Here is a 20,447-nt window from a genome sequence, read left to right on the forward strand (position 1 = left end):
TTTATGTTACGAAAGAGGGAAATACGATATTTATGTTCGCCATGATATCATGCGGGCCCTTTTCTGTTCTGTGGTGTCCGGCGACGTGTATGACGTTGTGCCCGACCAAGCTTGGCCCATGAGGTACGTATACGAGCCCGCCTGGTGGGTCCATGTGTGCGTACATGGACCGTGTGTGAAGGAGTATCACACATCCAACCCTACCCGGAATAGAAAAGCGCCAAAGGCCATGTAAAGTTTATGAAAAGTTAGGTTCCACTCATATGTTGCATGTGTTTGCATTTCTAACCACAACAGTGGGTGACTTACTGAGTATTTCATAAAGTATCCCGATACATGTGACTTACAAAATGCATGAAATCCCCATAACTTAAATCATGGTATATACTTATGATGCAACTCATACATCTATTTTTTTTAGTGACATAGCGTCCCTATGAGACATATATACGGAGTACTTATCATATCTTTCGTCATTAACATACACGACTTTCCAATGTCTCATAGACATAGAGTGAACATATTAACACAGTTACGTGACATGACATATGAAGGTTCGTGCATCATACAACATCGATATCACAACATAGTTCCATAGCATAACATAATCACATTATAATATAACTTATAACATGACATAACTCTTATCGTAACATAACCCACATCATAACATAGACATAACATATCACACGTCAAATAATCATAAAACATCACATGTGTAGGGCTATAGAACACGCATCATTCATATGTCATACAAGTCACCCGGTAAAGCCAACAATAAACCTAATTATCTGGTTGGTCTAAGTCAGGAGTCACTAAATTTTTTGAGTAGATATTCATTTGATCCTACTCGTCCAGATCTAGAGAAAATGGATGATGTGAGTATATATATATATATATATGACACATTAAAACAATTAATATAATAGCAACTAAATTAAAATGGAGTAAAAAAGATGAATCTCATCCATAGTTTAATCTAAATTTTAATCGAAAATGTTTTTTATTTTCCAAATAAGCATTGGGTAATATTAACAACACGAGCGGGTAACCTAGCTAACCTGACAGCTCCTATGCCCGCGGCTCGGCAAAAGCCCCTAAAACCCACAAAGCAGAAGTACAGTTCTTCCATAGTCGTTCTCTGCTAAACCTTTGGAGTTTGCTCCGAAGTCCTAAAAATGGAGGAAGAAGAAAAGGCTGGGCCTCCCAATAAGGATTTGTACGCTCTGCTCCACATTTCACCTGAAGCTTCCGATGAAGAAATCCGAAAGGCTTACCGTCAATGGGCTCAAGTCTATCACCCTGATAAATATCAATCTCCTCAAGTATTTCCCAATTCGCTCTCACAGTTCTCTTATCGTTAATCGATTTTGTGTTGCTTGGATTTCAATTTTGTTTTCTCCGGTTTTTGGTTAAGTTTGTGATAGTGATGCTTCTGTGTTATTTGCCTGCCGATGAACTTATTTGCGATCAGGGATAGTTGTCTGAGCGATATTTTGGGTTAATTTGTGTTCAATAGTGAAGTGGAGTGTGTTTGATATAGCTGAGTGGCATTGTTTGTGGATTTTTTGTTCTTTTTGTTTCGATTCTTGCGTGGGTTTAGCCTTCTCGATTTTGTTTTTGAACTTTAACTGTGTAATTTAATATTTATGATCAGTAATGCTGTGAATTATTATTATTTTTTTTAAAACTGCAAATCGGTAATTTGCATAATTTCATCTTCGAATACCTTCGGAATTGTGTTTTATCATTTTACAAGTCCTGTTCGTGTTTGTCAGAATCTTTAGAAGGAGAAGAAGCCCACAAAAGCGTATTTTAATTTTATTGAAGCATTAATTTAGACTTACTGGGATACACGGATTAAAAGTGCTTCCAGATCTTTTGGGGATCATTGTTCCATCATTTGAATTTCTATGCTATCTGGACTAAAGTAAACTTGTCTATGATAGGATTTTTATTTTAATAATACAATGATATTTGGAGGAACTTGTGAGTATCTATCATCTAATTTGAATCCTGTAGTCATGATCCTTGTAAGTCTTTCTCAGTGTTTTTCTTGTTTGGTTCTTTAGATGAAAGATATTGCTACAGAGAATTTTCAGCGAATCTGCGAAGCGTACGAAATATTAACTGATGAGAATAAAAGACAAATATATGACATCTATGGCATGGAAGGATTGACTTCTGGTTTGGAACTTGGTCCAAAGCTGAATAAAGCAGACGAGATAAAGGAAGAGCTTGAAAGGCTACGGAAAAGGAAGGAACAAGAAAAAACTTCAGCACATTTTAGACCTTCCGGTACCATTCTAGCTAATATGTCTTTGCCACATTTTTTGAAGGGTGTTGGCATCATGAGAGGGTAATGAAGTCTTTCTATTCTGTTCCCCCACCTTCCAATTCAATTTAAGCAAACCATTATACCTTTGCATTAGGTACAACATTACATCATTTTACCATGATACAATAAGTAGCTGAAGGAGTCTCTGTGTTATTGGTTCTTTGTCAATTTCATAAGAAGTCTATATTACTGGTACTAACAATTGAGGTTTCTGATTTGAGCATTTATATGCATTAATGAAGCTTGTCTAGTTGTATTGCTATTGTGTTATCACCTACTCATTTATTTATGTACCAAAATTTTAGAATGGCCATGACAAGTGAAGTTCAGTCTCAAATATCAAAAAGTAATACCGTTGGAATAGGAGGAAATTTGGCAGTTACTGGGAATGCTGGTGGTGGGGCTGCTTCTGCTGTGTTTCGCCATCAATTTTCTTCAGTTTCTTCTGTGGAATTTATGGCTTCAGCTGGCTTAAGATCACTTATTGGGATGCAAGCATCTCGGTGAGAAATTGCCTCTCCTGTATCCGTGACGATTTTAGGAAAATTTACTTGCTCTAACCCCACACTTACCTCTCCCTCTTTCTTTTCTTATTTGTTCAGTCATCTTACATTGCACTCAACGGCAACAATGGGTGTTTCAATGTCATTAAAAGATGGATCATTGAATTTGTCCAATGCTTGGACTCGCCAACTTTCTGAAACAACAAATGGAAATGTATGCCTTTTTTCCCCCAATCAAATTATGTTCTATATTCTTATATCAGATCGTTAATATTTGCTCAAATGGTGTCTGAAGGCAGAACATTAATTTATCATCTTTATTTTTAGTGTCTTATCACTGGATCTACTGCTTGCATTACTTCCTGATTATTGTCTTCCCTTTTTTAGATACAACTTATTTTAGGTCCAGAGTCATCCGTTGCAGTTGGATGGCAGAAGAAAGAAGAGAAAAGGTCTGTTGCGGGAGAGGTTAAGGTATTTTTCTTTCTGCCGCTGATCATTAGTTATTCTCAATGAAAGATTTATGGCATTGGAATTTAGAATTAGGAATAAGATGAGTATCAGATGTCATAATGATATGTTCATATAGGCATCAAAACAGTGGCAGTCGCAGAACTAATGTTAGTTGTTATTTGTGTCTGTCAAATATTCCTTGGTTTTGATCATGGCTTTGTACAAGTCGCTACATTCATTCAGTCTCTCAATAGTAGAATTTTTTCCTTTAAGACTACCACTTATGTGTTGGCCTGCAGTTTAGTACAAGTTCTTTTGGTGCTTCAGCTCATTACACTCATCGCTTCTCTTCAAAGTCTCATGGCCGAATTGCTGGGAAAGTTGGAAGGTAGGCTTGGAGGGTTATGCTTAATCTGTCAAATGTTACATCTTTCCTGATTTTATCTATCTTGTTTCCCTTTTAAGTTGTTAATAATATAGTTATTGTTACAAAAAGTTCAGTTTATCTTGTTGATCAAAAAGCACATGAAACGAGCTTTGTGCGGACACAAGTTTAACAGAACTGAATTTTCTGGAAAATGCTAATTTAGTTGGTCTCTAAAAAAATTGATAGGAAGGAATAGAGGAACTTTTCATGGTACCTTTAGAGATCTTAAAGATATATATTTTTTAGCTCATTTAAATTCATGACTTCAAGATGGTATTTCCTCTCCAAAGGCTTTGGTAGTTACTTCCCTACTTGATTTATGCCAGTTGGAGGAATTGTTTTGTAAGCTCCTTCCCCCTTTGGTGGTTTTTTCCCTTTTATTTTGTTTATAGAATGTGTGACATGCTATAATGGCCAAATACGACTTATGTTAATTTAATGCTCCATGTTAGGTCGTGGAATGCCTCTTGGTCCTTTTTTGTGACTTCCGTTGTTAATATTGCAGCACCATGCTTGAGCTTGAACTTGGTGGTGGGAGGAAATTATCCAAATTTAGTACTGTTCGGATGTTGTATTCAATCGGGATTCAGGTAGTTGGAACTTCATGTGTGGAAAAAATAGAATAACTATTGTTGACTGATTCTTGAGCTTGCATGCCTCTTTGCTAATGAGAATGGAAGAATTATTTAATCTTGTAGATGCCAGATTAGGCTTCTAATGTTTAGTGAATGTCCTGATTTTTGTTTTCTTTTATTCTAATCCTTTGAGGATTTATCCTCTGATGTGATATCCATAAATTGGTAACATGTTTCTTAAATTGTGTAATTGATTCCAGTTTTTGGTTTTTCTCGCTTCATTGTTTGTTTACGTGTTTTCATCTTATTTTACACTTTTCCAGGGTATCTTTTGGAAATTTGAGTTGCATCGTGGAGGTCAAAAACTTATTATTCCAGTAAGATTTATCTCAATTTTTCTCTTGTTACTAGATGCTTGAGGCTTGAGTCTGTGTGCCAAGTTTATTTATCCTTTTTTTTCTCTTAGTAGCATCGTGGAACAAATTGTAAAACTTCTCTACAAATTACATTGTTTAAATTGTCTAGTTATGATGGATGAATATGAACTTGGTTTTCATATGAGTAAAATAAGAATACTTGAAGGACATATTACAGCTTTCCTTTGGATCCTTTGGTTGGAAATTTCTCTCTTTTTGATGGTTTAATGGAAACTATGGTTATAAGGGGTTTGGGCTGGTGTAAGTGTTTCTATACTCCTTTTACAGATATAGTTTAAATGACCTTTTGTTGAACTGGAAAACCTTTCTATAATCCAGGGTTTGCTTGGGGTTTCATCCTTTTAGTATATTCATTCACATCAATAAATATTTGTCTAATTGAAGAAAAAAAGAAAAGACTTGAAGGGCATATATAGGAGTTAATAATGGCCCAGATCCTATTTCATAGTCATTGCCTGACCACGAGCAAGATATTTAATTTTGCAGCCATAATTTTTGTGCTCTCTCTCCTTGCCCTGGCTTGTGCACATACTCAAATATTTATGATGTGATTCGGACCCATCATAAGAGTGTTTTTGGTTAAGCATTGTCTTTGAGATAAGAAAAATTAGGGCGTATTTGATTGTTGAATTGGAAACAAGGGATTTAATGGAAAGAAGTGTTGTATTTCATGTTTTCACCCTTTTTGGATAAGGGCATACCCTAAGTGTCTGTTAGCAGATTTAGAATATGAAAACACTAAAAACATATTAATGTTGTTTTCAAATCGTCACTTTCTAGACTGCTAAAATCCAAATACAATTCATAAATTATTTATAGAAATAAACCCGCCAAACAGAAATCTACTAAATCATTTGATTTAGTGAACCAAAAACAAGAAATTGAATCTAGATAAGATACCTTATAGGCCCTTAAATCACTCAAGTACCAAAATAAATCCATCCAAGTAAACAGACTCATCACAATCTTGGTAACCTTTTCAACTACCATACGTCAATTATGGATATTCAAACTGTTAATGCCATGTTGATTGACAAAGTTCTAAGATTCTAAGCAAAATTGTGAAGTTAGGTTTTTTTGTAGGTTTGGACAGTTCGTTCTCATTTTTCTATTAAATGAATTTCTGCTGAGTCCAATTTTTATTTGGGTTTTAGCTTTTCGTTCGTACCTCTTTGTCTATTATGTCTTAAAATCTCTTTCTAATTTTGTATTTCATGCAGATTCTGATTTCCAGGCATTTGAACCCCGTGTTTGCAGCTGGAGCATTCCTATTTCCCACTTCAGCATACTTTTTGCTCAAGGTTTCCTAAACTATTGAACATTTGATTAATCTCTGAACCATCTATTAATGAATTGGTTTGTCACATGTGCCATGATGGAATTAGGAAAAGGGAGAAAACTCAGGCACACCCTACAAATTTTTTAACTATAAATATCCAAACACATTTTAAGTGTTAGTATGCTGACAGTGCTGTATTCTTTTCTATTAGTTTCCTGAAAAATTAATGTTCCATTTTATTTCTTGAGATTTGTACCAAGGAATAAGTGGAGGTGAAGACCTTTTTAGTTGATTTTTAAATCTTCTGTGTTATGATTGCAGAAATTTATAGTAAAACCTTATTACCAGAGAAGGGAAAAACAAAAGGCTTTAGAGAACATGCAAAAGACTTCTGCTCAGGTATCGATTTTTGTACAATTTTTGGAGCTTTGACTGTACAGTCGGCTTTTATAATAATTATTATTGTTATTATCTTGTTTTGCCTTGTACAAGATTTCATAAAATTGAAATTTTTTCTGTACTAGTGGAAAAGACCAGTTTAAGAGGTTGATCCAGTAGGTTGCATACATTAAAACACTAATCTTATTATTATTAATAACACTACTACTATTATTTTCTTTGAGATGAGTGGAGTTGGAGATATTCATTGGCTTTCTTTTGACGTTGAAATATTCATTTCTGGTGTTCTAGCTCTTTTTCAGCAGCTTTGCCACACATTCCATAGTATTTCCCCCTCTTTTCTTTTCTATGAATCACTTGGGTCTTTTGCAACCACCTTTTATCTAAATTATTTAAAACTTTTTCTTGGCGACTTCCATCTTCTAATTTTTTTGGTGTTGGACTCCTTGTGATGGGATCTTATTAAGTATTTATATTAGAAGAAGAGCTTGAGAAAGTAGTTAGTTTGGGTTGGGCCGAGAGAGTGTAATTAGATGTTGTTGTTATATAGTGGTGGGAAAGGGATACTTTGGCTAATCATTTGTGATGGTCTGTATTGGGAGGAGAGTGGAAGCTCTCTAAATCTTCCCTTGACACTGTACCCTCATTGGTAAATAAATTCCAGCTCTTATCACCTTCCGGGTTTAACATGAGTTATATCTAAATGTAGGTGCGAGAAGCAAGAACCGCAGCAGAGAAAGCTCAGCAGCTACTGCAAAATGTAGCCAACAGGAAAAGAAACAGGCAATCTGAAATCGGGGGACTTATTATTACTAAAGCAATTTATGGAAGTCAGAAGGCTTTGAAGAAGAGGGATGAATTAAGCGTACCAAATGATGAATCTTCTCTAAGCGTCATAGATGTGACTTTGCCTCTAAACTTCTTGGTTAATGATTCTGGGCAGCTAAAGGTATTTTTTTAGCGACTTCTTTATTTCCTGTGTTCTTCCAGCTACAAATAATACCAGTGTCATTTGAAAATAATATTGGCACTTACGCAATGGCGTTAAATTATTAATTAGTTATGAGGTTGCATGAGACCGGTTGAATTAGAACCCAAGGGGTGATGCGGCCATGCCCATTTAGTGATTTTGTTTGCAAGCAAAATGCTAGAATGAATCCATTCCCATGTAAGTCCCTTGATCAGAACAACCAGATCCCATGTCGGTTGGGGAGGAGAACGAAACACCCTTTATAAGGGTGTGGAAACTTCTCCCTAGCAGACGCGTTTTAAAAACCTTGAGGGGAAGTCTAGAAGGGAAAGCTCAAAGAGGACAATACCTGCTAGCGGTGGGCTTGAGCTGTTACAAACTCAACTTCTTGTTTTCCTATTGGTTGAGTCCTGAAGTTGATATGAATTAAGTCACTCTCAAATCAATGACCAACAGCCTGAGAACTTAAATAACAGCAAAGTACCTACTTAGTGGCTGAATGGTCGAAGAGTACTCTTTAAACCGCCATTCAAGGGATCAAATTTGGACGACCTCTCGTTTCTTCAAATTTACAAATTTTCTCATTCCAAGTATTGTTGGATCAAGCAATATAGTTTTGTAGGCTTTAGCTCTAAATTCACTAACCTATGACCATAGATATACACTTGGAGCTCCATATTTCATTGTCATTCTATCTATTTGATGCAGCTCCATGATGGGGTAAAGAAGTCGGGTATCATGGGCTTTTGCGACCCATGCCCTGGAGAACCAAAACAGTTGTATGTTGAGTATACCTATGGTGACAAGACTTTTGAGGTAACTATATCCACCAACATGAGTTGTCCGAACTCTCGAACCAACACGTCTGTAGGTTTAGTTATTTTAGTCGTTTTCACGGTTGCTACTAATACAGTTTTTCTATGTAGGTGGTTGTGGATGATTATGAGGAGTTGCTAATACCAAGGCCATCGCAACAAGTCTAATGTCGACGATATTATCTCACATGCCTGGTTACCTCCAGCCATTTTTCATACTTCATCTGCATGAGGTAATTCATCTTGATTGATATGATATCCCTTAAATTGGTCACATTCATTTTGTAATAATTTTGTATTTTAAAGGTTTCAAAGTAAGATTTCCCCCACTTTACTTTGACAAATTTCTTCCAATGGTGAAATAAAATCCATTTTTGTGAATGGACAAAGTCTATTCCATGAAAGTTTACAGAGGGGATGAGATGGAATGGGAATTGTATTTTATGAACTGTTTCTCAAAGAATGAAAATTGGATACGAAAATCATTCTGTGGATTTCATTAGGATCATGTTTCAATTCCACCAAATTAAACCCAATTGAAACATGCTGGACATGCGATGTATCCTTTTACCATAATCTTACTAATCATCTCTGAGACTTATTCTGTGCAATTTAGCATTTGAACTGCTTGAATATATGAAGAACACTGAATTTGAAGGTGATAGAGTTGGTCATTTCCTAGCAAATTTGTTCCAACCATGAATCTTTATTTCATCTAGAGTAGGATGAGTTGCTTTTGTGGATACATTATCTTCAGGAAACTTTCAGTGCATTTCTTGATTATGCGTGGTTAGAGTTTTTAAGTTGATTTCTTTCTGACAGAGAGCATACACAGATTTCTAATGTTATCCTAAACGAAGAAGTGCCTGCTTCAACAAATACTAAGTGGGTTAAGTTTGAGGGCTGATGCTATAGCCTACAACTAGAGTGTACGCTATTTTCTTAGATCAAAGAGGTGGGTTGATCTTAAGGCATATTAAATCTTGCTCCAATAATGCTTCTTGCAAATGGTAGAACTCTGCCATGGAGGGAACTAAAATGAAAAGCTGTATCTCATTAGCCATGAGTCTTACTACTACCTGACTTGGAAACAATCTTTCTGATCGATGTTAAGTCGATTCAATATTTCGAATCAAATCTCATTGCTTGGCTTTGAATTTTGAGTTCGGTTTTTTTAAACTTGATTAGGACGTTTTATTGTCCGAGTTTGATCACTTTTTATCTTGCTATGTCCAGGGGACTCGAGAGTGTTTTATTAGTTGAATTTTGTATTGTTTATAAGAATGGTTTATAAGCAATTTTTAGTCTAATTTGAAGGGGAGGCATCACTCACGTTGGTTTGAGAGGGAAACGAAACATTCCTTACAAGGGTTTGGAAACATCTTCCTAATAGACGTGTTTTAAAATTACGAGGCTAACGGCGATCAATAACAAGTTAAAGTGGACAATATCTATTAACAGATAAGTATGGATTTAGACTATTGGAGTAAATGACCTACTTTCACATATACTTAGAAAAAGATTTTTTTTTTTTTTTTTTTTTTTTTGAACTACGGAATAATATTTTAGTATCATAATTATTTTCATTATTATATGATCAATTACTAATTTAAAACCGAATTGAGAAAGAATATACCTATATCTATTTAAAATTATTAGCATTTAAATTGGCCAAAACTACCAAAAATATCAAAATGAGTTTGAATTAAAGAAATAAAAGTGTAAAATAGTTAAATTAGATTTTTTATTAAGAAAAACTTACAATTAAAAATAATAAGATTTAATAAAAGTGATGGTATGTATATGAAAGTGATAGTGATACGTATATTTAGTATGAAGTCCAAGGCCATGGTTTTAGGTTCCACTAAGAAGAAATGTCATGTTTCATGTTGCACGTAATAGCATTTTTCGATTCCAACCATAGAGTCAATTAAGTCTTGAAAGAAATTCAAAGTGTAAATGTAAAAACGACCAAGCTATGTATTTAAAAGTAGGGTCGTTTTAACAAATTTAATATTCATTTAATTAATAAATAGATCTACCTATGCATAAAAGGGTCTGTAATATCTATATCCTCGATCCTATGATTTAGAGGATGTATAATCATCCATGTTGCAACTGATTCAATAAGCTACATATCTGATTGCATCAGTAACTGACGGTCTCCTAAACAAATTTACTCATGACAACTTTTTGGTTCTCGAACAACCTATAACACAGTCACTATTCTCATTAGGGCTAGGAAGTAAGTCCCAGGACCCAAAGTGAAAAAAAAATAAAATAAAATAAATTGGCTACAAAAATGGGCTAACAGAGGTATTCCTATGTATGAGAACACATAAACAAAAGAAGGTAATAGCGGAAATGAAATTCACATATGTAAGTATGTATATTAATCATACATAATAACGTCTAAAAATTGGAAGTCATATGTGACATTATTTATAATACCATTTATATAAATTGACGTGATAATTGACCATTAATGTGTTTAGAATATAGTAGGTAAATTTTATGATATGTTGATGGTAATATTATGGTAATTCTTTTACATAGTTATATAGTTTAGTAAATAATTCAAAAGTTTTTATTTTTATTTTTTGGAATAAAATTTTAAATTAAAAGGTATAAATATGAATTTTTCAAAAATTTAGGGGAAAGACGGCAAGATTCCAGAAACCCCGCCTTTTGCAAGAACCTCCATTACTAGAACCTTCTTTCCCCTTCTCGACGCTTCTTCTTCTTCAATAAAACCCCAATTCCTCTTCTCCTTAACCTCAGATTCTTGGATGATTTGATCATTCTTATAATCTCCGCAGTTTAAGCATTCTTATAATCTCCGTCAATGGCTTCTTCAATTGCTCTCCGAAGGCTGGCTGCTTCCTCCGCCGCTAAGCTCTTCAGTCCTGTTCGTTCCGCCTCTGTCCTTCCTTCTGTCGGTCGTTTTTTCAACACTAATGCTCAGATTGCTAGTTACGACGACGAAGACCGCTCCGTCGATTTGGACAGCCGCCGGAGCGGTTCTCTCTCTCGTTATCGTGATCGCTTCCCTGGTTTCGCAGGTAGTTGTTTTCTTCGTTCCTTTGATTTATTGATTTATTGATTGATTGTTCTGGAATTTTGAACTAGGTTGCCATGTGATTAGTTGTTTCTTTCTTTGTAATTTTGTTTTGATTTGTTGAAATGGATCTGCGCAACGACTGGTGGTATTGAATGTTGAATTTATATGACGCGCATTATTGAATCGCCCTGATCGGTTTTGTTAGCCAGAGATTTTGTTTGCTTGTCTAGTTTTGATCAGAGATTTTGTTTGCTTGTCTAGTTTTGATCATGCTGACAAATCACGGCATGGAATCATCTGAGAGTGGTTACTGTTGTTCTTTTAGTGGAAACTTTGCTTGTTTGCTAGTGTTGGATATCGCTGTTGTTGCCATTTAATCATCGGAAGTTGTGTTTCAACAAGAAGTCCTACTCGCTTATTGATTGAGAAATATCCGCATAAAACCATGTGAAATTAGTCGTGTTTGAACGAGAAAGTCCATTCGTTGCACTCCAATTCTTGTTTGCTTGTTCAGCACGAATCTTTATCTGTTCACACATTTGGACAATATTGTCAATAAACTTTAAGTTCGTAAGAAATCATGCTTGTTTGCTGATGGTGGATGGATCACTACCTGAATACACTTCAATTTCCATGTGACAGATGTGTTCGATCATTTTTCGCCGAACCGGAGCCTGAGTCAGGTCCTGAATCTGATGGACCAGTTCATGGAGGATCCAATTCTGGCAGCTTCACGAGGAGTTGGAGCAGGATCAAGGAGGGGCTGGGACGTAAGAGAAGACGACGACGCTCTGTACTTGCGAATGGACATGCCTGGACTGAGCAAAGAAGATGTGAAGGTGAGCGTAGAGCAGAACACTCTGATAATCAAAGGCGAAGCTGCAAAGGAATCCGAAGATGAGGCAGACCGGCGACGATTCTCAAGCCGACTGGATTTGCCCGACGACCTCTACCAGCTGGATTCGATCAAAGCAGAAATGAAAAATGGTGTTCTGAAATTGAGCGTGCCGAAGGTGAAGGAAGAAGAGAGGAAGGCTGTGAAGCATGTTACAGTTGAGTAGTTTGGTCTAAAACTTGAAGAAAAAGCTCTGTAGCTTTTAGAGTTGAATATGGAGTTCTCATCGCCTTTTGCTGTGGTCTCTGTTTCATGGATGTTTGCGAACATTGTCGAGCTGTTTTGAAAATTCCCATGTAGCTGATTTCAACGGTCCCCCCCTCATTTGGTGATGGAATCTAAGATATAAGCAGCTTTACATGGTCAAAGTTTCCATCATGTTGGTGCCTCTTCTCTTCTGCGTTCTTCATCCCATCATGTGAGTCTACATTTACTTTTGAGAACTTAATTCATTAATCCATCAGCACTCTCACTTATATTCGAGATCTATCGGGTTTGGTGCGGTTCTGTTGCCTTATCGATCACTTTCGTTCGAGTTAACTTATGAGTTAGGGCCTGAATTTTTGAAGTACTGACCTATGAATGAATCTTCACAAGTTCCTTAAAGAAATTCAGAAGAGATGCGGGCGGGATCGGAGGATTAACAATGGTACATCATAAGTATCTTATGTCTACTTTTAAGCATGGTTGATTCTGACAAGAACTTACAAAAAGATCATTTATCGAAAGCAGGATTGGAGTTGTACAACATTAGTGAAGGACTTTAGTTATGAGTTATGAACAAGTAAAAATGTAAATAATTAGGAAAAAAATTAGAAACTCACAGGAAATCTAGAAATTCCATTAAATAGGGACACGTGTGGAATGGTAGGGGACTGGGCACGTTTGCCCTAGGTGGTTGATTCGTGTCGAGTGCCGAAGTGTAAAAGTGTGTTCGACTTCAAGCGATCAATCGAATCGGTGATCGATTTGCGATTTGCGAGCGATCTTTTTCCATGTGAGACGTGCATGTGAAAATGCATGTAAGAGTTTACTTGTGCATATGTATGTGTTGAAGGTAATAATAGAGTTTGAATGAGTTACTGCCGAAGAGAAGGAGGAGGTGAATTCAATTTCATCCACACAAATCTCAACCAACTCCGGGAATCCCCCTATAAAAGGACCTCCCTCCCCATCATTCAAATCACTCCTCCTCTCAATCTCACTTCAGTTTTCTGTTGTCACCAACAACTGGTATCAGAGCAATCTTGCAGCAGCAAAAAATGGCAGCAGAAAAACAAGTTGAGAGCTACGTTCAGCCCGCCATCCCGAGGTTCGATGGTCACTATGATCATTGGGCGATGTTGATGGAAAATTTTCTCAGATCAAAGGAGTTCTTTGATATGGTGGAGACGGGTTATGAAGAGCCAAATGAAGGCGAGGTACTCTCAGCTGGTCAACAGCAACTGTTGGCAGCATCGAAGTTGAAGGACCTGAAGGTCAAGAACTATTTATTTCAGTCAATTGATAGGACTATCTTGGAAACAATGCTTCAGAAGAAGACATCCAAGGAAATTTGGGATTCTATGAGGAGGAAGTATCAAGGCTCAACGAAAGTAAAACGTGCTCAACTACAAGCCGTCAGAAGAGACTTTGAAATTCTCCAAATGCAAAAGGGAGAAACGGTGAATGATTATATTGGCAAGGTTATAAGTCTTGCAAGTAAAATGAGGATGCATGGTGGTTCAATCACGGAGGTTGCGGTCGTAGAAAAGATTTTGCGATCACTAACTCCAAAGTTCGATTACATTGTATGTTCTATCGAAGAAGCAAACAATGTCGAAGAGATGCAAATAGATGAACTCCAAAGCTCCCTGTTAGTACATGAGCAGAGGCTCAATCGTACAAGTGCAATAGAGGAGATGACAGCCTTAAAAATATCCACACCAGGTGAAGCTTCAAGCCCTAGAGGTAGAGGGCAAAGAAGAGGCAGAGGTCGTGGGAGAGGCAGTCGAGAAAGAAGTGGAGATGTTGGCAGGTCAGCAGACCTAGTCAGAAATGATTATGAAAACAAAGGCAAGAGACACTTTGACAAGTCTAAGGTGGAATGCTACAGATGTGGACGCCTTGGACATTACAAAAATGAATGCTATACCAGGCTCCAAAAGGAGAAAAGAGATCAATCCAATTTTGTGGAGAGAAGAGAAGAAGAAACATTATTAATGTCATTCCATGCTATGAAGGTTGCAGATCAAGGTGTATGGGTCGTAGACTCTGGATGCAGCAATCATATGACAGGTTGTAAGGAATTCTTCTCAACTCTAGATGAAAATTTTCATACTACGGTTTCTCTCGGAAACAATTCAACTCTCCAAGTGATGGGGAAAGGAACCGTAGATATCAAGACTAGAAATGGCTTTGTAGAGTCTATTTCTAATGTATTCTACATTCCTGATCTGAAGGCCAACTTACTTAGTATCGGTCAGTTACAAGAAAAGGGGTATGTGATCACATTCCAAAATGATGAATGTGAAATTTATGACTCCAAAAGAGGATCGATTGCTAAGATGAAGATGACCACCAACCGTCTATATCCGTTGACGTTAAATATCGTTGCCAAAAGTTTGATGGTGAAGAAAGAAGATACCACATGGCTTTGGCATTTTAGGTATGGTCATCTACACTTCAAAGGATTAAAGACGTTGTCCTCAAAGAAGATGGTAACTGGGTTGCCAGATATTACTCCACCAACGAAAATTTGCGAGAGCTGTGTAGTAGCAAAGCATGAAAGAAACTCTTTTTCATCCGGAAAATCAAGAAGAGCTCAAGCAATTTTGGAGTTGATTCATTCGGACATATGTGGTCCCATCTCTCCAGCATCAAATGGTAACAAGAAATATTTCATGACCCTCATCGATGATTTTAGTCGAAAAACATGGACTTATTTCTTGCACGCCAAATTAGAAGCCTTTGATTGCTTCAAAAAATTTTGTGCTACTATGAAGACGGAAACTGGAAGAAGAATCAAGGCTTTAAGAACTGACAGAGGTGGAGAGTTCTGCTCGAACGAGTTTACTAAATTTTGTGAAGAGAAGGGCATACGGAGGCAGTTAACAACAGCATATACACCACAACAAAATGGTGTGGCCGAAAGGAAAAACAGGACCATTCTCAACATGGTTCGAAGTTTACTAAATAAAGGAGAAGTCCCGAAGGAATTCTGGCCAGAAGCTGTCGTGTGGTCCGTTCACATTCTCAACCGGAGTCCTACCTTTTCTGTTAGAGATATGACTCCACAAGAAGCATGGAGCGGAAGAAAACCTGCAGTAGACCAATTTAGAATCTTTGGGTGCATAGCATATGCACACGTTCCTGATGAGAAAAGGAAGAAACTTGAAGACAAGAGTTTGAAGTGTGTGTTCCTTGGAGTAAGCGAGACCTCTAAGGCGTACAAACTCTACGATCCTTTGACAAAGAAGGTGGTGGTAAGTCGTGATGTAGTCTTTGACGAAACGAAGACTTGGACATGGGAAGAAAAGATCACTGTGAATCAGCAGATTCCTGTAGATCTTGAAGAAGAACAAATTGAAGCCCCGATTCAGCCTCACTTTGAGCATGGAGAGAGCTCATCACAAGCTCAACAAGAAGAACCAGTAGAAGAAGATCATGATCATAATCAAAGAAATCCAAGAACAAGAAAGAGACCAAATTGGATGATTGATTATGAGATGGACTATGAATCAAGTGATAGCGGTTATTTTGCATTCTTTATGGATAGTGATCCAATTGTCTATGAAGAAGCGGTAAAGGAGAAGAAATGGAAGGAAGCTATGGACAGTGAAATCAAATCCATAGAGAAGAACAAGACTTGGGAGCTCACCGATCTTCCTAGAGGACAGAAAACAATCGGAGTAAAATGGGTTTTCAAAACCAAGTTGAATGAAAACGGTGAGGTGGATAAGTACAAAGCGCGACTTGTTGCAAAAGGATACAAGCAAAAGTATGGAATTGATTATAAGGAGGTATTTGCACCAGTGGCACGTCAAGACACTATCAGGCTCATAATTTCTATTGCAGCACAGAAATCTTGGCCTATTTATCAACTTGATGTGAAATCGGCCTTCTTACATGGAGAGCTTCAAGAAGAGGTATATGTGGAGCAACCAGAAGGTTTTGTTAAAAAAGGCAAAGAGGAACAAGTATACAAGTTGAAGAAAGCTTTGTATGGTTTGAAGCAAGCTCCGAGGGCATGGTACAGTCGCATTGATTCTCATTTTGAAAAGATGGGATTCACTAAATGCCCGTATGAACATACGTTGTATGTGAAAACTAAAAAGGGAGGTAACATTATCATTATTTGCTTATACGTTGATGATTTAATATTTACTGGCAATAATGAAGAAATGTTTGAATTTTTTAAGAAGAGCATGATGAAGAAATTTGAAATGACAGATCTTGGCTTGATGAGATATTTTCTTGGAGTAGAAGTTACTCAAACTCCCGCAGGTAACTTTATCTGTCAGAAGAAGTATGCTCAAGAATTACTTGAAAGATTTAAATTGGATGAGCGCACAGTTGGAACTCCATCAGAATTGGGTTTAAAGTTGCACAAGGATATTGACGGGCGAGAGGTTGATAATAGGTACTTCAAACAAATTGTGGGAAGTTTGATGTACCTAACTTCAACAAGACCAGACATCATGTATGCGGTTAGTATGATAAGTCGTTACATGGAGCATCCAACAGAAAAACATCTCAATGCAGCAAGAAGGATACTTCGTTATGTGAGAGGAACCTTTGATTTGGGGGTATTCTACAAGAAAGGAGATGATCCGAAGATGGTTGGCTATACAGATAGCGACTATGCAGGTGATATAGACGATCGTAAAAGTACTTCAGGAAGTATTTTCATGATGAGTTTAGGAGCTATTTGCTGGTCTTCAAAGAAGCAACCTATTGTAACACTCTCAACTACAGAAGCAGAATTTGTGGCAGCAGCAACATGCTCATGCCAAGCAATTTGGTTAAGAAAAATGCTTGAAATTCTTAATCAGAAGCAACCAGGTACGACGGTTATATATTGTGATAATATGTCAACTATTAAGTTGTCTAAAAATCCTGTGTTGCATGGAAGGAGCAAGCACATCGATGTTCGATTTCATTTCTTGCGTGATTTGTGTAAAGAAGGCATTATTGAACTCAACTTTTGCCGAAGTGATGAACAAATCGCAGACCTATTCACAAAGCCCTTGAAACAACCATTGTTCGAGAAGCTTAGAAGAAAGATGGGGATGTGCAGAATCCAAGATGTATATCAAGATGACGAAGTGAAGTCCTAAACTGATTTCCGCAGAATTCAGTTTAAGGGAGGGTGTTGAAGGTAATAATAGAGTTTGAATGAGTTACTGCTGAAGAGAAGGAGGAGGTGAATTCAATTTCATCCACACAAATCTCAACCAACTCCGGGAATCCCCCTATAAAAGGACCTCCCTCCCCATCATTCAAATCACTCCTCTCAATCTCACTTCAGTTTTATGTTGTCACCAACAGTATGGTGTGTGACTTGCATGTGAGTGGTCTTTTCTTTGCCGTTCGACTTTTGTTTACTTGTTTTTCATCTCGATTTCAATGTTGACCTTACTTCTTGATTTAGAACCGATTTAGAACTTACTAGTGAATTTTGACGAATTTTGAAGAATTTTAAAGGCAAGTTTGAAAAGGTACGCTTTATCTCGGTGTTAGTATGGTTAGAATAAGCACTATTAAGATTCTAGAAGGGCAAATTCGAGAATTCAAAGTTGTAGGACTATTTTTAATGCTTGGCTGGAATGAAGGATAGAATATTGTAATTAATGCTCTAGATGATTGATGCATGAGTGTATGATTTATGGTTTTCATGCTTTACATGTTTGATAGGAATATTTTCTTAATAAGCATGTATGAATGAATAGATTAAATTTTATGTGCTTTAGGGGATCAATATGAGTATCTCCCTAACAAAGTACGCAAGAGCGAAACAAGCTAAGATTAGGGCGCAAGAGCTTAAACGGTACCTAGGTTAGAATGTTTCTAGTAGACTAAGCAACCTAGAATCTTGAGCACAATTAGAGTTCTAGACGTGAGGGCACCCAAAGACTGGATTAGCCCTGAGGAGTTAACCTCGAGCAACCTATAAATGTGAGATGCATTTAGATGCCTCTAAAGACCTAAACCTCGATGGCATCTAAGTTTGATTAAGAAAGGTGGCCACTCGAGTTATTATTGCTTGTAGGGTCGAGACAAGGCTGATGTTGTAATCTCGTTAAATTGGACTTGGAAGAGACTAGGGACTATACAGATGACTAGCTCAAAACGAGGATTTTTACTAAGTGTAGAAACAAGGTTGATGTCGGGACTCCGTAAATCAATTTTGAAATATACTAAGGACTACATAAGTCGATAACTTAGGATAAGTACTTCTATTGAGTGTAGAAACAGGCCAAGGCTGAGTAAATAGGTTTCAGAGAGAGAATTGGGAGTACATGGGTAGTTGTCAATGTGAGTACTTCTATTGAGCGTAGGGACGGATCAAGGCTAACGTCGTGATGCCGTAAATCGTTCTAAAGGAAGACTAGGGACTACACAGATAGAAAATTCATGATGGTTGCCCTTAATATAGGTGGTAACGACCCGAGGCCCCGACAAAATAAAACCATTTAGAACTTTGAGGCTTTCTCAAAAGTTTAGAGAAAATTTCGTTATAGCTCATAAGGTTGAGGATGCAATGAGAGCTTATAGGGAAGTTGCTTATGAAGTATTTTTATACTCACCATTTTTCCTTGTTTTTCTTCGGAGATCATAGGTTACCAGTCGAAGCGGAGGAGTGTTTAGGAGTTGTATCGTCATAGAGGGACATCGACTCGAGACATCAGTTTAATCTGTACTTTATGAGTTGTCATTTGTATCGTTTAATTTCTACTTTTATTTATTTATATCTTGTTTGAAATAAATCCATAGGACAGAAGTTTTGAAGTTTTTGAAATAAGCCAAGAGTTTGTGCTCACAAATGGTGAGGCCCAGCGGACCACAAACCCACCCAACAAAAAATAAATGGTTACCATTTCTCTCCACCCTCTTCTAAATGTCATCCTCTTCATCTCTTCCTCTTTTCATCTCTAACTCTTATTTCAAATGTGACCATCACTTTCATTCTTTTTTTTCATTGGATTCTTCCCTCTTCCACTTTTTTTTTTATCTTAATTTTATTAACGTTCAACTATGATGTTTTTGTTCCGCATTCTAACACGTTATCCACTATTTTATATCCCTAACTTTCATAGGGTGCTTTAGAGCGTCGCTATACAATTACAACTCGTCTTTGCTCAATGATACACAACACTCATGCTTTAGCACCTAGTACAACTACCATCCGTGCAACAACAGGTAGTGGGCAACAAAGTTTCTTTGCTGCCCATTTCATTTCGAACCCAGATTTTTCAATATATCATATTCATGCAGTGAAAGATGTTCGTCTTATTTTTCTCGTAGCTCGTGTTTGACACCAATTAAAGCTGATCTTAGTTTTTGATGGACCCGGGGGTACATGGTAGCATACGTCTACAAGGCCATAGACACTTTCGACCGACATTCAAGCCTCCTCTCGCAATGTCAAATGACCAAGTCTTCAAGTCGCACGTTCCTTCCCCCAAGAAACTCAATCATAAATGGTTCATGAAAATTGAAGAAACTTTAGGGAAGCATGATTGTAATATTATTATAAGGAAGAAAATGTGATCAAGTTTTGTCACAGTCCAACATGGCATGTTCCCTTCAATAATAAAGTTGTTTGTTTGTTTATTGTATAAAATATGATCCCTAAAGCTTTAAGAATTTAGTAAATGAAGAAAGGAATACAAAATTAGGCGATGTTTAGAAGCCTCCAAACTCTCAAACTAAACAAAATGAGTAAACAATTCAATACGGAGACTTCAACCAAACAATACCCATGTGCCTTGATTACTACCTGTTCCCACAACCATTTCTAAACAATATGGCATTCGAACACGAATATAAAACACGAGCAATCAAAGTATTATACTTTATTAGCAATGTGAATGAATGAATCGCTCACGTCCGCTTCAATCGAAACAAAAGGCTATAGTTTATCAGCTTTTCGGGTCTCGGTCGGTCGAACTGAGTGATTTGGATCTAAGCTAAAACTAAGCAACTAACAAATCTAAGCTATAAGATATGCAGCATATCATGGGAAAAGATACATGAATCTTAGTGAATACACTTAGATTCGATGTCTTTGTAGAGATGACATCGACATCGGGG

At 37.0% G+C, this 20,447-nt stretch overlaps 2 protein-coding genes across 5 annotated transcripts; both read left to right on the forward strand.

The window, feature by feature from the left end:
• The first annotated feature begins 1,059 nt into the window (after positions 1–1,059).
• On the forward strand, positions 1,060–9,359 carry LOC111800757 (chaperone protein dnaJ 13). Of its 3 annotated transcripts, none has more exons than XR_002816015.2 (14): positions 1,060–1,325; positions 2,073–2,359; positions 2,644–2,841; positions 2,941–3,055; positions 3,229–3,315; positions 3,594–3,682; positions 4,227–4,311; positions 4,620–4,673; positions 5,954–6,034; positions 6,334–6,411; positions 7,121–7,360; positions 8,090–8,197; positions 8,308–8,429; positions 9,019–9,359. XR_002816015.2 is itself a non-coding variant. In XM_023684591.2 (13 exons), exons 1-13 carry the CDS (start codon positions 1,179–1,181, stop codon positions 8,362–8,364), a joined length of 1,626 nt encoding a protein of 541 aa, XP_023540359.1. In that variant the 5' UTR covers positions 1,060–1,178; the 3' UTR covers positions 8,365–8,681. The 3 variants fall into 3 exon arrangements, 1 of the variants encoding a protein (XP_023540359.1); XR_002816016.2 differs by having other exon boundaries at positions 9,032–9,359; XM_023684591.2 differs by lacking the exon at positions 9,019–9,359 and having other exon boundaries at positions 8,308–8,681.
• A 1,507-nt stretch (positions 9,360–10,866) lies between these two features.
• Positions 10,867–19,977, forward strand: LOC111799721 (23.6 kDa heat shock protein, mitochondrial-like). 2 transcript variants are annotated; one of them, XM_087126281.1, is made up of 4 exons: positions 10,867–11,258; positions 11,900–12,570; positions 18,973–19,553; positions 19,659–19,977. In XM_087126281.1, the coding sequence occupies exons 1-2, from the start codon at positions 11,042–11,044 to the stop codon at positions 12,316–12,318; spliced, it is 636 nt and encodes a 211-aa protein (XP_086982407.1). In that variant the 5' UTR covers positions 10,867–11,041; the 3' UTR covers positions 12,319–12,570; positions 18,973–19,553; positions 19,659–19,977. The 2 variants fall into 2 exon arrangements, with proteins under 2 accessions (XP_086982407.1, XP_086982408.1); XM_087126282.1 differs by having other exon boundaries at positions 19,451–19,553.
• The last annotated feature ends 470 nt before the right edge of the window (positions 19,978–20,447 follow it).

The sequence above is a fragment of the Cucurbita pepo genome, chromosome 8 (assembly GCF_057944985.1).
Source record: "Cucurbita pepo subsp. pepo isolate OVF chromosome 8, ASM5794498v1, whole genome shotgun sequence".
In the NCBI taxonomy this organism is placed as follows: Eukaryota; Viridiplantae; Streptophyta; class Magnoliopsida; order Cucurbitales; family Cucurbitaceae; genus Cucurbita; species Cucurbita pepo.

Excerpts from the sequence above, each read along its gene's own strand:
- LOC111800757 (XM_023684591.2), top strand. The coding sequence starts at position 1,179 with ATGGAGGAAGAAGAAAAGGCTGGGCCTCCCAATAAGGATTTGTACGCT. Across the intron at positions 3,316-3,593 it reads CTGTTGCGGGAGAGGTTAAG|TTTAGTACAAGTTCTTTTGG; the intron begins GTATTTTTCTTT and ends GTTGGCCTGCAG. Across the intron at positions 4,312-4,619 it reads TGTATTCAATCGGGATTCAG|GGTATCTTTTGGAAATTTGA; the intron begins GTAGTTGGAACT and ends ACACTTTTCCAG.
- LOC111799721 (XM_087126281.1), top strand. The coding sequence starts at position 11,042 with ATGGCTTCTTCAATTGCTCTCCGAAGGCTGGCTGCTTCCTCCGCCGCT. Across the intron at positions 11,259-11,899 it reads TCGCTTCCCTGGTTTCGCAG|ATGTGTTCGATCATTTTTCG; the intron begins GTAGTTGTTTTC and ends TCCATGTGACAG.